General features: G+C 35.4%; 2 protein-coding genes and 1 long non-coding RNA gene across 3 annotated transcripts; 2 read left to right on the forward strand and 1 right to left on the reverse strand.

The window, feature by feature from the left end:
* Positions 1-115: 115 nt before the first annotated feature.
* LOC123873510 (low density lipoprotein receptor adapter protein 1-like) lies at positions 116-12,343 on the reverse strand. The gene is made up of 6 exons (XM_045918366.1): positions 12,170-12,343; positions 4,837-5,010; positions 3,401-3,506; positions 1,789-1,960; positions 1,304-1,366; positions 116-854 (listed from the first exon to the last, which is right to left on the reverse strand). Exons 1-6 carry the CDS (start codon positions 12,216-12,218, stop codon positions 774-776), a joined length of 645 nt encoding a protein of 214 aa, XP_045774322.1. The 5' UTR covers positions 12,219-12,343; the 3' UTR covers positions 116-773.
* On the forward strand, positions 6,089-17,213 carry LOC123873515. The gene is made up of 3 exons (XR_006797698.1): positions 6,089-6,221; positions 8,194-8,205; positions 17,177-17,213. It is a non-coding gene; the product is annotated as an uncharacterized LOC123873515 (long non-coding RNA).
* On the forward strand, positions 14,515-17,002 carry LOC123873509 (inhibitor of growth protein 5). Its single transcript, XM_045918365.1, has one exon. The coding sequence runs from the start codon at positions 14,767-14,769 to the stop codon at positions 15,589-15,591; it is 825 nt and encodes a 274-aa protein (XP_045774321.1). The 5' UTR covers positions 14,515-14,766; the 3' UTR covers positions 15,592-17,002.
* Positions 17,214-18,631: the final 1,418 nt, after the last annotated feature.

Genomic DNA, 18,631 nt, shown 5'->3' on the forward strand with positions numbered 1-18,631 from the left:
ACGCAATTTTCAAAATCCTATACCCACGCTAACGCTGTACACGTCAAAATCGGTAAAAAAAAATGGGAAAAACTTTGAAAATCCTTAGTAGCTTTCCTAAGAAAGAACACCAAAAGACAAAATAAAAACAATTTAATAGTACGCTTAGTAAAACAGTACAATAAAATTAATAAAATGAATATGCAATATATAGCTAATACCTATCGATACAAAATTTATTTATACTTATACTACCTATGTATATAACCTTTCATACATAATTATTATACTTACATTCTTACTTACCTATTTGTAAATCTAAATAATATTAACTTAACAATTATGTTATAAAAGTAAGTATCTATCTCACGCCTACGTAAATAAATTTTTGTTTGTAACAGTCAAAATGGCACTTAGTAAGTATAGAATAAAAATGATAATACATATACCTAATTTTATGTTTGATTTTACATAGTTTTCGGATTCAAGTCTGTCGTTCTTAGAAATATTAAGCATAAATTTTAATTTTTGTACCTTTTTTCATAATTATAAAAAATATAATCTTGTATATTTCCTCTTTACTTATTCGTTATGATTCCTAAAGGTAAAAATATGATACGTTTTTTAATGTTTAAAGCTTAGGCCAGAGTTTTATTTAATTTAAAGCTGATTTTTCAATCATTAGATAAACAATTTAGGAATAAATTTCAAAAAAATCAAACTTATCCTCAGTTAAAATTTATTTGACGATTGAAAAATCTTAGAATTACTTATTTAATTTATATCATTACGGTTCAGGCGAAAGTCACAAGCGGAGCGGGAGGGTTCCATTGCTCGTTTTCAGTTTCTTCGTCCGATTCGTCGGGAAAATGGACCTGGAAATATTGGATAAGTTTTTTTTTTTTTTGTTCAATTCATTCCACAAAGGCTTGATGAGGTGTCGTTGTGTGTACGTATACTGTATACATAAAATACCTATACTGTAACGTATAAATAACATTTGAACAAAGCGATTTATATAAATGGGTTAGTTAATTTATAAATAAATTAATAAAAGAACGACTAGGTACTATTACGAGTCTAAAAGGTTTCCCGATCAGTTTTGCCAAAGTTGCTGCGATGAGTGATGGGTGACCTTGACTTAAGTACCGTTTAATGCGATGTTTGCACGCATTTGTGTAGGATGAATTATAATCTTTTATCCTTAACCGACTTAAAAGGTAAACAAGTTGATTTTCGCTAAAAAGCCCCTTAGAGAAACGATATCAATATTTGCACGATATTTGCCAGAGATTGAAGAAATATTCGATAAAAAACAACTTACCCATGGAGTTACAAGGCGCTGGCCACCCGATTTTAATGACGCAGCTTCGTTTGCTTGCCAAGCCTGAAATTTACCATACAGATATTTTGTAGTTTAAACTAGAGATAAAGGCTTTGTGCGGGTTGTGCCATAACCTCACAATTTAATTTTTGGAAAAGTATTTCAAAGAACTGAGTGGAAGTATATTTCTAGTAGGTACACATAAATATTTAAGTACTAATCAAATAAACCTACGACTCATTGCATGCTAATTTTGTATTAATTGAAAATTGCTAATAATTATGTTTATCTGGCTTTTGCTTTTACAATTCCATCTCAAACATAAATATTTTTAATATTTATTTATGACCCTAACATACAGATTTTTCAAACATCTTTAAGGTTTCCGACACAATAATAATTGTGAAAAGACTTGTGTGACTGAAATTTTACCAATAAATTTTCATAAAAAAAATGTAATTTATACAAATATTGTACAAACATACCTGGTAAGCATCGTTGAAGGCGTGTGCAAGTGAGAGAGCGAGTGCTCTGGCCTGCTTCCGCCGCGCGCACACGAACACGTGCACCACGTGACTCTCTTCCCCGCCTGCGCTTTTGCCTTCGACCACCGCGAACACGCGCGCGTTGGCCGCGTCCGCGGAGCAATATGAGATCCTTGAAAACATACAGGAATCTTTACTAATAATAATAATACTAATAATGTAAAGAGGTAACCTTGTAAGTTTGGATGTAGTGGGTAATCTCCAAAACTTAAAATCCGATTCTGAAAATTCTTTCCCTGAGTGCTATAAATTAGGTACGCGATCGAAATAATCATCTCAACTCATCGTACTCGAAAAGCACAGGTATTCTCAGAAAAGGAGAAAGGTTAAAACCATAGTCCACCATGGCTGGCCAAGCTAGATTGGAAAACTGAGATTATTATGTAGGTATACGTAACTCAGGCATGCAGTTTTGCTCACGACGTTTTCCTTCAACGATATACTAAGCAAGTGATGTTTGATTGCATAAAATTCTCGTATAACTCCGAAAAGTTTGAGATGTATAATTAAACCACTAGGCTGTCACCTCAATAAACCTGGGGCCTTCTATTTATCAAATCACAGCTCTCACCAACTCACCACTACGTACTCAAGAGAGATAAAAAGCTCCAAAATAAGCAGACTACAATAAAAACATCCTGTATATAAGTATTATATGAGTAGCCATAATAAGAAACTCATTAATCATATCAAAGAACACCGATCTGCGCGTTATTTATGTAACAGCAGAAAAATCATTGACCCTTATATCGCCTGAGCTGAACTAACCTGACCTGCTCGTCGTATTGAAAGAACGTTGTACCTTGTGATAAATAAATCGTGTCAATATATCTAGTGATCTATTTATTTATCTACCGCGTTACTTGTACTTAAACTTTGTACTGAAATACTTAATTAGTTTAATTTGGTAATGCGCGTGCTGCAATTTGAAATAAGTGCGAGAGACTCTCAGGAGATATCGAGAATGCTTCGGTGGTAGTGTATGGAATGGATTGATACATGCCTAGAAGGTGTCTTGGAGGATCTGTTCACAGATCCTCAATATCAAGCCATTGTGGCTAAAACTATTGTACATAATCTCTAACTAAATTAAGAAGTGCTAAAAGTTAGAGTAGAGTCGCTAAAAAAAACTTCTTCAAAAAACATCTGAATGGTTGGAACAGATAGCAATAACAACATTATATTAAAATCATAGGTTTATAATAATAATCTCTTTATTTTAGATAACAAGAGAGAGATTAGAGAGAGAGCCAGCATGTGTCAGACCTTCGTTATTTTATAAAAGCTGAAATTCTCATTTTTATTGTCAACCTCATTAAAAAACTGTCTCATTTTTACGGAAACTTAAGTCTGAGCTAAGTCGAAGTAGGTACTTACGCTGTATAGATCTCAGCCTGAGTGTGATTTGATTCTTAAACAGATGATCGCTTGGTCAAGGATCCGATCCGATGATCGGATCATTACTACTCGGATCGGATACTTTACTAAGTATCTAAGTATACACCGATCATCGGATCAGTTGACTAATGGTTAAAAATAAAATGAAAGTTACCTATAAATAGAAACGCTGAGAACATTATCCTGCGACTCCGCGTCTGAAACCAGGATGCCTTTCGGGCTGATGTCCAGGTTCACCCTCTGCAACTTTTTATTCAAGGCTGAAAAAATAATGAAAATATTTTTTATTATTTATTTACGTTTTTTTTACGTATATTACTTACGTTTTTATATAAATTGAGTAGTATTCAAATCGCCTTTATTACGGAGGAAAGATATTTCTTAGTAAGAAAATAATATTTTGTAATACAAAAGACGAGGCGATCTAGTTTACTGTATGTACTATGTACCTATCTACGGCGTAGACCGTAGTAGGTACACATAATTTAAGATTTATATTTTGTTTACGATGTAGCTACCTGTTCCGGTCTTTCTTATCCTACGATAAAGGTTACGATTTATAAACTTAATCGTAGCTCAGAATACATAATAGTACAGGCAAGCATAGGTTATTTAAGTACTGTATAATGCTCTAGGCGTCGAGCATTAAGACTGTGGTTCAAATTTTCAAAAGTTAAGTAAGTAAGTAAGCCTTATACCCTTGAAAATTATTATTGCAAACCATTTCCTGTTTAGCTGTCGTTGGACGCTTATCGCCATTCTTTCACCTTTGCACCACCGAAGACCAAACATTGATCAAAATATTTTACATAACATCACTTTTTGCACGAAACCTTGAATGCGGACGATTAGCAAAACATCCAATGATATTCTCTTCCGCATTGTACAAAAGCACGCAATCAAATAAATAGTGCTTAGATAACTGTATCTACTCGTAAGTAGATAATATTGTACTAATGCCAGCTTTACCTACTACATATATACAGAGACCACTTATTAGTTATTTCAAAACTAGAAAAATGATGTCACCCTCTCTCACGGAAGGCGAGAGTTCCCTATACAAATTAATACAACTATCTAACTTATCCTGGAACCGAACCATCTTCCTTAGCCTGGAAGAGATCGCTATTTTAGTGATATTGTACAAACATCTATTTTGTTTTAACTATATTTCTTTATGTAGATTTGGCGTACAATAAGGAATATTTTACTTTTTCTGCTTACTTCACACTGAGAAAAGTAAGAAGAAATTTTACACTGAAGCGCATCCGTAGCCGCCAAGAGGCGGTCGGGCGGTCGTTCTACGGGGCAATGTCCAAGTAACTCACAACCTACCTCTACATTCCTTCGTAGATACATACCCATAAAACTGTTGTTTCTAGAAGTGGTAATTTTCTTATTTACACTTAGCAGTGTTAAGCGCTGCTGCAAGTGCTGTAGCGGGCGTAGAAGCTACACGTTCTACGGGAGTAGTGCCTGCGTACTACACCTTCATACTCTACTACTATTTTCACAGGCCACAGTAAGTAGGCGAGAATTCACTACTCTTTAAACTGTAGATATTCCAGAAAAGATTGGTAATTTTCTTACTTTTAGCAGTGTGAAGCGCCGAGCGTACTGCTAACGCCGTAGCGGGCGCAGAAGCGGCGCGTTCTACGGGCGCAATACCCGCGTATCGCACTTCCATACTGCCTCTGCCATCCTTCGCTTCTCTCCACCAACCCTCCCCTTCACACTCTGCCAGAGCCCACTCTTCGCAAAGCTCTGAAAAAAAAAATATTATTTAACATTTTTCTCTTCTCTTTTATGCATGGCCATAGGGAAACTACCTAGAAAATGCTTGGCCTATCACGGAATATATCAACATCATCCAACCCATCGTCGAATCACTATTGGGCACGGGATTCTCAGAATGAGAAGGGAACGTAGTGCCAGGGTATAAGTACCGCTACCACCGCTACTAACTAAACTCAAGGTAATTAAAACAAGGTACTAGCAAAGAAACTACGTAATTTCTGCAAAAATAAAGGTAACGAAAGTATGTGGATTAGAATTTAAAAATGGTTACAATTTTTCGTAACCATTTCTAAAATTATTCCGTAGCTATTGCCTACGGCGCGCAGAGTTAGGTATAATATGCCCAGCAGCCGCGCCGTAATGGATTTGTAAATGAATAAGTACTCTTAAGTAAGAAGATATAATATTTACATTATTTTCTGTGCTGTTTTGGGGTCGCATTAAACATAGTTCAAAATAGTTGAAACATTCTTACTTCACAGTTAAATGATGTACCTTCTTACAAGTGTCGAGAGAAGAAATATGAAATGAGAGAAGGAAATTTGCACCAATTTTATTCCTTTTATTATTTTTATAGGTTGAGTTATAGCTTAACTCATATAAAATATACGCGATATATACTTTCATATAAAATATACCTAAGCACTGTACAAGTTTATACTTCATACAAAGTTTTTTATTAGGTAGTCTTGCGTAAAAAACTTGCGAGCAAAAACTGGTGTTGCAAAGTAGAAAGTTCAAATCATAGTGAATGACCGCGATAAGCTAATCGCAGTAGCCATGATTTCCTTTATAGGCACATAATAATATAACATTATCACCATTAGTAATAAACTATCATTATAAATCGAGCGTAATAATTGTCCGTCCAATCGATTATCGTTGTGAAATACAGGCAGCTGACTAATCCAGAACTAGGTATATATAGATATGTAACTTATAGCCATTGTAGCAGCAATGATTGCGAGCAAAAGCCTGTTCAAAATACATCATGTCATCACCAACCCATCGCAGGCCCACTACTGAACACAAGGCTCTTCTCAGGATCTATGAGGGTGTGCCTGACTTTGCTCAGACTTAAGTTTCAGTTAAAACGAGACAGATTTATGCCAGCGATATAATGCTGTCTCCTTTTAACGGTTTCTTATGTCTGAGCGGAGTCAAAGTGCGATCTATAGGTAGTTTTTGACTTACAATAAGGAGTGTCCTGACCTCAGAATGAGGGTTTGGATATAGTATGCTGGCCAAGTGCGGATTGGCAGACTTAACACACCTTTGATAACATTATGGAGGGCTCTCAAGCATGCAGGTTTCCTTACTAAGTATAATTATACGTATTATTCGTTCACCGCTCCGAAACTTGGATGAAGCTCCGAAAAGTTAGAGGGATTGAACTTCGGACTCCCGACTGGAGGCCGATGCCTTAACCACTAGGCTATCACCGCTTTTATACCTACTTATTCGTAAAATATCCGATAACTGGATATTGAAGAAATTTTCCGAAACTAACCCCAGTTCTTTCTATTTATTACTTTTTAACATTTAAATAATACAATTTACATATCATAAAATTGTATAAAAAACGCATTACAGGAATTAGGAATTAAAAAGTAGAAAACCCCATAAAAAATTAGGAAAGTTAAAAAGTTCGAAAACAGCGATAAAAAAACCGGAAACGTACGACTCTGTTTTCCAAAAATTGGTTACACCAAAGTGGGTTTTGCATAGGTAATTAACTAGGTTGTCTAATTTAATACGTCGCAATTTAAATAATTGTTGTTTGAAACGCACCCTGATACGAAATTTACGAGGCAAATTTTATCAAAGCTGTATTTATCAACAGTTTTAGAGCAATAAATTGCTAGATGATTGCGCACGAAAATTATCATCTGTGGCGCCGTTGAAAACTTAGGTAAATAATAAGAATTAAGTGGTAACACTCTATGTGTAAAGTCTAAGTAAACGTTCTTTTTAAAGTACTTAGTTTAATATTCACTATTTATTAAAGCATGATTAAAGCCCTGTGTGTAATTTTTTTATGTAAAAAAACGTGACACTATCAAACTTCGGAGAAACGTGGACTTGCCAGTACCGTACGGACTAGCTACGGATATAGCTACGAAGGTGGCAACTCACAACGTTTGGCTGTCCACACATGAAAGATTTCCATATACATAACTTGAAACAGCTTGAAAAGTTACACTATGGCCTCTAAGCCTGAGCATATAGTCTAATGGTTAAAACAGCGCTTCCATCTCTAGACTGCATCATCACTTATCACCAAGTGAAATTGCAGTCAAGGGCTACCGGCTAACTTGTAAAGTTATATCATAAATTCATCTACTCCGAATTAGTAAGTAGGTCTTTCGTCACTCGAATAAATTATTCGCAAAAAGCATCCTATCAAATAAAACGCTATAGAATGTTTATCGCCGCTCTATCCAGGTCAGTCTGGAGATAAGGGAAATAGGCCATAGGTCAGTATTTAGGCGTAATAGCGTATCGGAAGACCATTATATTGTGCCCAATCTGATCTTTTAATTTACTTTATCTGCTGCGCAAGCTACCGCGAAGTTGTCGACGACTCTGGATGCGCATGATTTTTAAAAGATAAAAAATGTTTCACAATCGCCAAATTAGGTAACGGATAAGTTAAACATTTTGACAGATTACCTTTTCTTAGATATGTCAAATTTGTTTGTTAGATAAAGTTTATCTGGAGATTGTGAAACAATCTCTAAGAGTAGTATTCGTAGCACGCTCCACACAAACGTAGTTTAGTTTTCATTTGAATATTGACCAATCAATCTCAATGAAATTTTGTAGACACGTTCTAGAAATAAGTATAAGTATCAGTGGTTTTCCAGGTTTCAGTCAAAATGTTCAGTTTTCAAGGTACACAGGCTCAAAGATTTGCACAAATCTTTGTATGAATCTTCAATTAAAACAGCGTTTCATGGTTATATAAAATATCTATCTTCACCTCGTCCACCGTTAAGCTTATATATACTTATGTAATCATTTGGTCTCCACGATACAAATTCCCTAGTGTGGAGGCCAAAGGCAAAATGACTGTAAAACTTCTTAGTTAATAAAGATTTATTTAATTTATTTTGTAACAAGTCTGAGCAAAGTCAAAGTACACTACAGATCTCAGCTTAAGTTCCTTTGAGTGCGACAATAAACGACTAAATTGGCTCGGCGAAAGCCTCAATACGCAATGCGTCTCGCATTATTGTATATGATTGAGCGATGAGACCGCGCTGCCTCGACCCTTGTGGACACAAAGCTTTAAGTTCATCAAACTATTATAGGTGCAAATAAATCATAACGGATTGAGATGCATCGCAGTTATAATTAAAGCGTTCATAAACCTTTGATAAGCGGCTGTTGACTAGAAAGTAAGGAAGTGAACAGGTTGCGCCTTCGTAGAAAGCAACGCATAAAATGTGTCAAAGCCTATATTCTTTTTTTCTTGTCTGCTGTATGGACTCTAGGCGAACTGCGAAGGAATAACGGTCTAGCCTACCTCCTCGATAGAGACATGTCGTTGCGACCATAAATAATAGGTATTTTTTTTATGTGTGACGGGTTTGCGCTTGACCGCGATATTGATAGAAGAAGCGATTTATGAAAGACCATTAAACAACTAACTGACCTGACTGACTCACTGATCTATCAACGCACAGAGTTAGAGTTAGAAACTTGATTTTTTTTTATTTTGACAGTAGGTTCCTTTTGCGACGACTCTAGGCAGTACAGGTACTTACTAAGAGAGGATTTTTGAAAATTCAACCCTCAAGGGGGTTAAATATAGGTTAAAAATTCGAATGGAAGTCCGTCATTTTTCAAATCCATGACATTTGGTATTATGGCTTTTGGTTACAAGTGCAAAACGACAGGGGTTAGGAATTTTACAATTTCTAAATTTCTGGTATGGTCTGGTGGGCGGTTTCGGCCGTGACTAGTTACCACCCTGCCGGCAAAGCCGTGCCATCTTAGACTGCTAAACGAAAGACGTAGTATGGGTCATGTGTGGGTACTTAAGTATAAGTACCAAATGGCGTAGTAGCACAGTATTACGATCAAAACTGTGGCAGTAGCAATCTTATCAATTTGTAGGGAAGCACTAACCTTGGGAAGGATGTGTATTGTCAATCAAACTAGAATTGTAGGAAATTAAATACAATTATGCATCAACATTGAACTAGGTTTATGAAATAATGAGATTTAGATACATTTTTTCTGATTTGGATTTAAATCTTAAATACCTACCTATCGACTCGATCTACTCAATATTATAAAAGAGGAGGACAGCGGCTTCGTCCGCGTGTATTTAAGTTTTCATGGTTCCGTACCGAAGGGTGTCAACAGGACCCTAAGCCTTCACTGTCCGTCCGTCTGTCCATCTATATGTCTATACATCCATATGTCCATATGTCTGTCAGCGGGCTGTATCTTCTGAACCGTAATGGGTAGAGAGTTAAAATTTTTACAGAATATTGTTTATTTCTATTGCCATTCCAACAAATACCTAATACATTTAAAATGACCGCTATGAAAATTTATAAAATTAGAAAGCGTCAAGTATATTTTGTATGATCGGTGGTACGGAACCCTTGCGGAGTCCAACTCCCGTGACTAAAAACTAGGTACCTAAAATCCCGTGGGAACATAATCAAAATTGAGTTGATACACGGGCTACACGTATTTGGTAGTTACCGCGCGTCCTTACTTGCTTTCGATGACCACAAAAAGTTGTCCTGGCTCACTGCGATCTCATAAACTGACCGAGAGTTTGGTAACTCTATCGCACATTTATTTTAACAACATGAGCCAATTACGTTAAAGAAATGCGGCGTGTATTACACCCCATTCGAGTTTTGAATACATATTTTGAATATGTTTTGATATTATGAACAATCCCATCAAATAAAAAGTGGCTGTGACACACGGACGGGCAGACAGACAGACGGACGTCATGACAAATCCATAAGGGTTCCGTTTTTTGCCATTTGGCTACGGAACCCTTAAAAAATGCGTTGCGCTCGCAAAACGCCGCGCCTCGCCAGTGAGATGTGCGATGAGTTTTACCACAGGTTATACGCAGGTGAATTATTTGGGAGTCAATAAAGACTTAGACCTCAGCCTACAAGCGATAAGGTAGATGCTGCATCAAGCATCGACCCAACACACACACAGCCAACGCCAACGGTCTTGAAACTAAGTTCAGAGCTCTGTGTTTAGCATTCTTTTCAGCTCTTCTTGAATCTCTATACAAAATATCACAGAAAAATTTCTGATTATATTATTATTTAGGAAGTCTGTGACCGTGGTAGTCAAACTATACAAACGTACAGTTTATTTGTGATCAATGATTATAACATGATGATATTAAATATAAAATTTTAGTTCATATATGTAGTTTTAGTTTAGATCGTAGTTTGATGTTAATTGTAACGATGGGGCTGGTATATTGACCACCTATGAAAATAAATAAATAAAATGTGAGACTAAAATTAAGTTACCTAGCCTTGAACTGATTCCGTTGTTTCCTAAAGACACCTTTCATCAATAGGTAAAGAAAAATTGTAGGTACCTATAGCGGGATTGTATACCATTAAATTTTGTGAAGCGGAGCACAGAACTCAGGACTCTGCTAGATCGTTGTACGTGGATCGACGCCTAACAGAAAACTGACACAACAACTTTTTTCCAATCCCGAGAATCTCCCAGTAAGGCGCGTTGCGAGTTCTAATTCCTAAGTTAATGGAGAGAAACTTAACCAATGTCGTGAGTGCATTTTGCAACTTTTTTAATTGGTAAAAAGTTTCTCAAGTATCTAGGTATGTTTATATTTATTTTCGACCATCGCTTGGCTGCAATCAGACCTGCTTGTAAGTGACGATGCAGCCTACAGCGTGCTTGCCTAGAAGCTACTGTTCACTCATGTTTTTCTTTTAATTTTAGACATCGCTTGGCGGCATCAGACCTGCTGGCATATGATGATACAGATTGCAGCCTTAGGTGGAGCGCGCTTGCCTAGATGCTTTCTCAGCTAAAGTGCACGTGCTTAGAACCTAGATTCACTCTTGAATTTAAAGTTTCAGTTTCCGTTAAGAAATAATTTGCTAAAAGCGTGTCTGTTCAATGAATATTCTTAATTCTTAAAATAATATGTTTTTATGGTTAGCCAACTCGAATTAATGAGCGCGTAACTTTTTAATTTATTAAGCTAGCACTTGATTCTAGTAACTACTTGTAGACATTTTGAGCTTTCAATAATGTATCCTTTGTATACCTACTGCCTTAAAATTATTATTTTGTTCTAATCTAATATCTTGGTATACATAAGTATAATAGTAGTACTAAAACTGTGGTAGGTACTACTAGGTAGTATAAATAATTTTGTGCATTAGGTTCTCTTTGTAACGCAGAACCACACTAACGATGGATTTCAAGAAGTTCCAAATGTATCCTTAAAAACCACTTGGACCTGAATGGGTATGGGAAAGTATACAAAAAAAAATTGTCAATTTTTTTTGTTTCCCTACTTAGTCAAATTAATAAGTAACTAGGTAATTGACCGAGAACATGACAAAATCGACAAACGTTTCACAGATAAACTAACGTTGTTCTTGTTGAGAAATAAAATATTTGAATTTTAAACATCCGGTCCTAATAAATAATAAGTACCTAGATATTAATTTAAATACCTACTTTTAAATTACCTAAAACAACTAAAAAAAGATTAATTTACACTTAATTTTTTTTTTAATTTAGAAACTAAAGCTTGGAACAGAAAATGCAAAAAAATATTCTGATGCTCTAATTCTAAAAAGAGAGTTCTTCCTTTACAACTTCCCTCACAGCTAAAAATCACTGGTAGAGATCTCATAGAGATAAGTGCATCCCTGTCTTCATTTTTACTTTTTCAATAGTAAATAAAAAATCGTGCTAAAAATGTTATAATCCTTGTTACGCGTATTTAAGGAAAACACGTCAAATCTATTATTCTTATCAGAGAAAAACCCGTAACTAAAACATTAATTTGAAAGAGCTAAAATCCATAAAATAATAATAATTTGCAAGAGCAAAAAAAAATTAAATTAAATTCTACACTCACTTTTGTGTTTCGAATGATTTTTCCACATTCTTCTCAGAAGCGTCGTCATTATTTTTGGTTTGCGTGTCGAACTTTTTAACTTTAGTTCAGCACGCAGCTTTTCCGTGCGTGGTCTACAGATAACTGCAAGTTCGCGACGCGTTCAACCCTCTAATAGGTACTACTATATGAGGTGCAGGAACGATCGGTTGTTTGTGTAGATTGTACGGCATAATACGTAGATATATTTACGCATTGATACATTTTATGCGCAGTTTATTTCATGTATAGCATAGCTAAATCAAATCAGCAACGAGAAGATTCGTAGGTGGACCAAAGTGACGGAAGTGGCAATGGGCAAGGCATATGGTTCGAAAAACCGAGGTCCCAAGGTTCTAGAATGGTGACCTCGCACCAGAAAGTGCAGCGTTGGAAACCCCCCACTTTATTATTGCAGTTTTCTGTTGGAAAAACCTTGCGTCTGGTCTCTCTCCGGTTGTTTTTGATTGCCGACCCATCAGACTTTGCAAATGAGGGAATACAGAGCGCACACGTTTAGTGCACTTAAAAAATATATCGTAAACTTTTTTAAATTATTTAAAAAAAGTAAAATTTTTGCATGGGTAGGTATACAAATTACTTATATAGTTAATGATCTGGAGAGTGACAAAGCCTACTTTTTGTCCAGGAAAATCAAAGACTTACCACGGGATTTTTAATAAACTAAATCCACGCGGACGAAGTCGCGGGCATCAGCTACTAATAAATATTTTGCGAACTCAATCTAACAGTAAAGTAACCTGCACGGAAATTCAACAACAAAATTGCGGTGATTAGTGGTTGTACCGAACCCGACTTGCATTAAACCGTAATTATTTGGCGGCAAAAAGCTGGCGGGTCCAAACGAGATCTGAGGGCAAGTACTCCGTTGTTGCGTCAGATGGAATGATCGATCAACGCAGCTAACTTGCATCAGGAACTTAAACAAGATTGTACCATGCGTTTCAGTTAAGAAGAGCATCGTATTTGTAATCTTGTACTTTCAAAACGGCAAAGACTTCAAGATTGCGTCACCGACATGCTAAAGTTAATAGTGCTCGGAGTGCCGTTAGATGTAGTAAGAACTAAACTAATATTTTTAATTTCCAAAAAATGAATTTTTTGTTAGTACCTAGGCACCTTCCAGATACAGTTAATTTGAAAATTCAAAATAACCACAGTTATTTCATACTTCTGGGCTCTGGCCACAGTCCCTCCGAATGCCAATTTTTTTCCTAGGTTATTTGAAAGAGTAATTAGTATATTTTCTTAATTTTTTAGGGCTCCTGATTGTCAAGCTTTAGATATTTAAAAAAATTAAATTAAAAAATAAATCTATTAATTTACTTTAATGAGAATGGTATACACGAGTATGTAGGTAAAGTGAATGTAAATAAAGGCGTTAAAATATTATAACATTTATAGCAGAAATCCGTTTGGTTGTTCGTAGCATGAAAATATACAAAATATAGAAATCAAGTAGGTACACTGTACCTACATAACATTAGACAAGGGACGGACCAACCCTAAAAAAGGCCGGCAATGCATCGGCGGTTCCTCTGATGCTGTAAATGTTCATGGGCGGCGGGAATCACTTACCATCGTGTGATCCGCCTGCTCGTTTGCTCGCTATTAAAAACTCCTCGTACAGTTTTATTATTATAAACACGAAATTGTGCCTGTCTGTTCCATTTCATGTCTGGAGGGCAAGCGTTGAAATGGGAATATCTTGACAGTAACAAGTAGCTTGCAACCTTGCACCTGACCAATGCATCCTGCTCTATGCATCGGACAGAGATATCTCGAGACGGGTAAAGGTTACTATTTACATTGGAAAAATAAAAATATTGCATGGAAAGGATCTATCAATTCCATATTCGCGGAGTTGAGACTAACGGGCCACGGCTAGTTTAATTTTATTTTATTAAAGTTATCTTCCTTTTTGGAGGCGAATTTTAAACTTAAAGTTGGTAGCAAATCCACACAGTTAAACTTCCTGAAGACACACTATTGGCTCTATCTGAACGAGCCAATGGCGCTCTTGAATAACAAAAAAATCTTATGGTCTATGGTCGTCATATAAAAATGCTCTCTATACATTACGTTTCATTTTACGCAAATAACATAGTGGCAGCTAAAAAGCCTTGCTATGTATTTGTAATATAATAATTGAATAAATACTTAACAATGGGATAATCAAACAGTAAGTTAAATATTATTTTCTTCAATATAAAAAATACTTATAACAATGTTAGTTTTGGAGTTTATGTTCGTGTTTACAATGAATAAAGCTCGTGATCGTGAACAGTGAAATGTGAATCGAAACGTTATTTACTCAATTTCGTTCGCTTGAGAAAATTGAAAGAACTTGCTTTGCTTGTAGTAATGTAAAAGAACTGTGTGCAGTTTTTAGATTTTATTTCCCTTTATCTTTGAATGATTTTACATAATTTCTTGTGTGTGCTAAAATGTTAGATTTATCAAAATTAAGTTAGTGTAAATTGAATTAGTGTTTTCTTTCAACTTATTGCTGCTGGCATTAATTTTTATCAAGCTCGATCGTTACAAAATATTGCAAAATGACTTCAGCCCTTTATCTGGAACACTATTTGGACAGTCTGCAGCATTTACCCATAGAACTGCAAAGGAATTTTAAGCTGATGCGGGACCTCGACGACAGAGCTCACGGCCTAATGAAGACCATTGATCTTATGGCCGATGATTTGTTACCGAATATATCTAAAATGGACGAAGAAACGAAAAAAGAAAAGGTGAACACAATACAGGGACTGTTCAACAAGGCAAAGGAGTACGGGGACGACAAAGTACAGCTCGCAATACAAACTTACGAGCTCGTGGACAAACACATACGTCGCCTCGATTCTGACCTCGCGCGATTTGAATCCGAAATTCAAGAGAAAGTAATGAGCTCCCGCGCGGCGCAGCAGGCGGCCGCGGACCAAGAGACTAATCCTACCACTGTTAAAAAGGGAAGAAAGAAACTTAAAGGTAGTGAGAAAACTGCAACGACGACAGGCAAGAAAAAGCGCACAGGTGCGTCCAGTGAGGAAGACGCCGTCGCGAGCGGCAGGTCGGCGGCTAAGAAGAAGGCGCATCGCAAGGGCACTACGACCACAGCCGCGGCCACCAAGGAGCAGGAGGAAAACGCCGACCTTGACTCTGTTGGAGGTATGGCGCACCCCAGCGATGTACTCGACATGCCCGTCGATCCTAACGAGCCCACATACTGCCTTTGTCACCAAGTGTCCTACGGAGAGATGATAGGTTGTGATAACCTCGACTGCCCGATTGAGTGGTTCCACTTTGCCTGTGTAGACCTTAAGATCAAGCCCAAGGGCAAGTGGTACTGCCCCAAGTGTACACAAGACAGGAAAAAGAAATGATCCACAATAAAGCCTCCCGCTAAGCCAGCAGAAAAGACTGTGACCGTAAAAAAAGAAACTAAGTGATTATATTAGGCTTTAAGAATAGTATCTAATATAACATACTGTTTTCTATTGGAATATATTATATTGATTAATGTAGGAATAATTTATTTTTAGCATAAACTGTTTGATCAATGATAATAATTAAGTAAGATACTGACTTTATAACACCCATATGGTATATAGTTTATTAGAGATGAATGGAAAATGATGTATGTTGTCTGTTTCAAATTAATCAAAACTTTTGTTTTGCACAGTAATGTAATGTAATATACTTGAATTTTGTATATTTGTACATAGCAATCAAATTTTTATGAAATTCAAATCAATTTATTATTTTATAAATATAAGTAATTATATATTTCTTTGAAATTATGTGATTTAGTAAATCTAATTAAGTATATTTGTTTGACCATTGTGTAATTTGCCTCATTTTAACTTGTGTATATTTTGTATGTTATTGCAACGTATTACAATCTCCTAGGCCTGTGTTAAGCTATTTGCAACTACATATTTACAAAGTACTCTGATGAAGGTTTTCAATCATGCATGTATGCATATGTAGGCATGTATTGTAAAATCTGAAATACTTTTGAATTATTGTTGTATATAAAATCAAATAATTATATTTCTTTGACATGCGTGATTTGCTTTATCTTGTGTATATTTTCTATATTATTGCAACATAATATAACAATTACCCAAGCAAGAATCAAGCAATAATATTTCATGCAACTATTTATTATGTACTCTGAAGGATTTCAATCCTAGAAATGTATTTAAATAAAATGAAATTGAATTGTAATAATTGAGATATTTAATAATAACACCATGAAACTAAACTGTACTGTGCACATGGTGCACATTTTTGGAGCATTGTATCTATTATTTAATATGTTTATATTATCTACCTTTTTACTGTGCCTTTTAATTATGTAAAAATTATTATTTTAAAAATCAATTCAATCATATTTATCACATTTGATATTAAATTCTATAATTTATGGTTTAGTAACTACCAAAATCAACTTTTATTCTTTTATTACTTAAGTATAATATTAATGTTTAATGCTATCAAATTAACAAAATATTATTTTGTAAAAATAAATCTCCTCTTATTATTATTTCATATTTCTAGTACTAAATAAAGTGTTGGCAATTGTGTAATTTATATTTTTCGACAGCAAATGTACTTATGTTCAGCTATACATGCTCATACACATTTGCCAGACTGAAAATTATTGTCATTTTAAAAAATTATAATCTACATAATAATAATTATTATGATTTATTAATATGACCATACAATTACATAAGTTATACAAATGCCTTAAGTTAACTGTGTTATTTTTATTAAATATGAATGAATGAGAAACCCTTATTTAATTTATTTCTACAACTTTTCAGTTTAATGCATAGCGTATGGTCATTTCCTATGAAGTTTCAAGCAATTATGACTTGCTTAACTCAAAGGCGTGTGAAGTTTGCCAATTTGCAGTGGACCAGAGTGGTAGACTATGGCCTTAACCCTTCTCATTCTAAGGAGACCCGTGCTCAGTAGTGGGCCGGCGATGGACTGATCATGGCCATGAAGATTTCTGTTAAGAAGCCAAGACATTTTAACAGCAGTAGCAATAGCTCAAGCATCTGAGCTGCTACAGCTTCTAAAATGTAAGGTCTAAAAAATTACTGCTACTCCTTTCATAATGCTCACTGTAGAGAAGGATAGAGCTATATTTAGGCAAGATGCCAACGGAACTCTATTACTAAGCTTCCGCTGGCTATCCGTCTATCAGCGAACTGTATTTCAGGGCCGTAATAGGTAGACTTGATTTTTTTTTTCTACTGATGCTATAAAAAATCGGTTAAGTGCGAGCGGGGACTCAAACACGAAGGATTCCTTACCCTTACATAGGGTTCGAAATAAGATTATTCCTTACCATCTTACAAGAAAATAACACTTAAATTTTCATGGCGGCCATTTTGAAATTTTAGTTTTTTTTTAATTTCACCTCTGCATGTTACAGTCGGTGCATGTCTGATAGAGTGATAGACAGATGGACGGACAACGGAGTCTTAGTAATAGGGTCCCGTTGCCACGCTTCGGGTACGGAATCCTAAAAATCAAAATGGCGAATTACAATATGACCGCCATGCAAATACTAGGTACTTATGTAAGTTTTTTAAGGAACTAATTAAATAGAGGTACCTACTAAAAGGATAAAAGAAAACAAACAATATTTTTTTATACTTTATTGTATTAGCAAATAAACAAGTTATAAAATATTTTCTTAATAGAAATGACACTAGTCCGGGATACGAAGCACTAGCTTAGTTTACATCGATCTTACTATGGGTTTTTCATACTTATTATATTAACGCCTTTGATAATAGTTTTTAATTATTCATTACATTATATTTTATTATGTAAAATACTGCAAATACCAAAAGCATTAAAAGATTTAAAGTCCATAGCTCATTGGAGCCACCCGGCTCCCGGACAACACCGCCTCGCTTCGTACGGTTAGTATTATTTTTTGTATAGATTCAATAGGTATACACTCACTACATGAACTCAGTAGCGTCAGCGAAGAATGCTAACAGACGGTCGTAGGGAGACAGGTGGCTCTAATAAGCTATGACCTTTATAATTAAAAACCCATCAATCAATTCAATGCAAAAATTGCGAGGACTAAATTGGATCTCAGCATAACAACTTGCTTCATTTATTATTATAATTAACATTTAAAATTATAAACTTTAAAGGTAAAAAAATGCAAATAAATAATTAGCGATTACCGGATCACGGCGAAACGTGGGAGCGTTCACATAATCTACAAAATATAAAACATGCTTTATTGATTTCTTAGTTCCTATAATTTACACTTTTTCTTAGCACTAATCGTGATCGTAATAATAATAATATATACGTAAGTTATACTGCTATACTACAACATTGTTCATAATCATACAACGTAAATATTCCTGAGAGCGGATT

This window comes from Maniola jurtina, chromosome 17 (assembly GCF_905333055.1).
Source record: "Maniola jurtina chromosome 17, ilManJurt1.1, whole genome shotgun sequence".
Lineage (NCBI taxonomy): Eukaryota > Metazoa > Arthropoda > Insecta > Lepidoptera > Nymphalidae > Maniola > Maniola jurtina.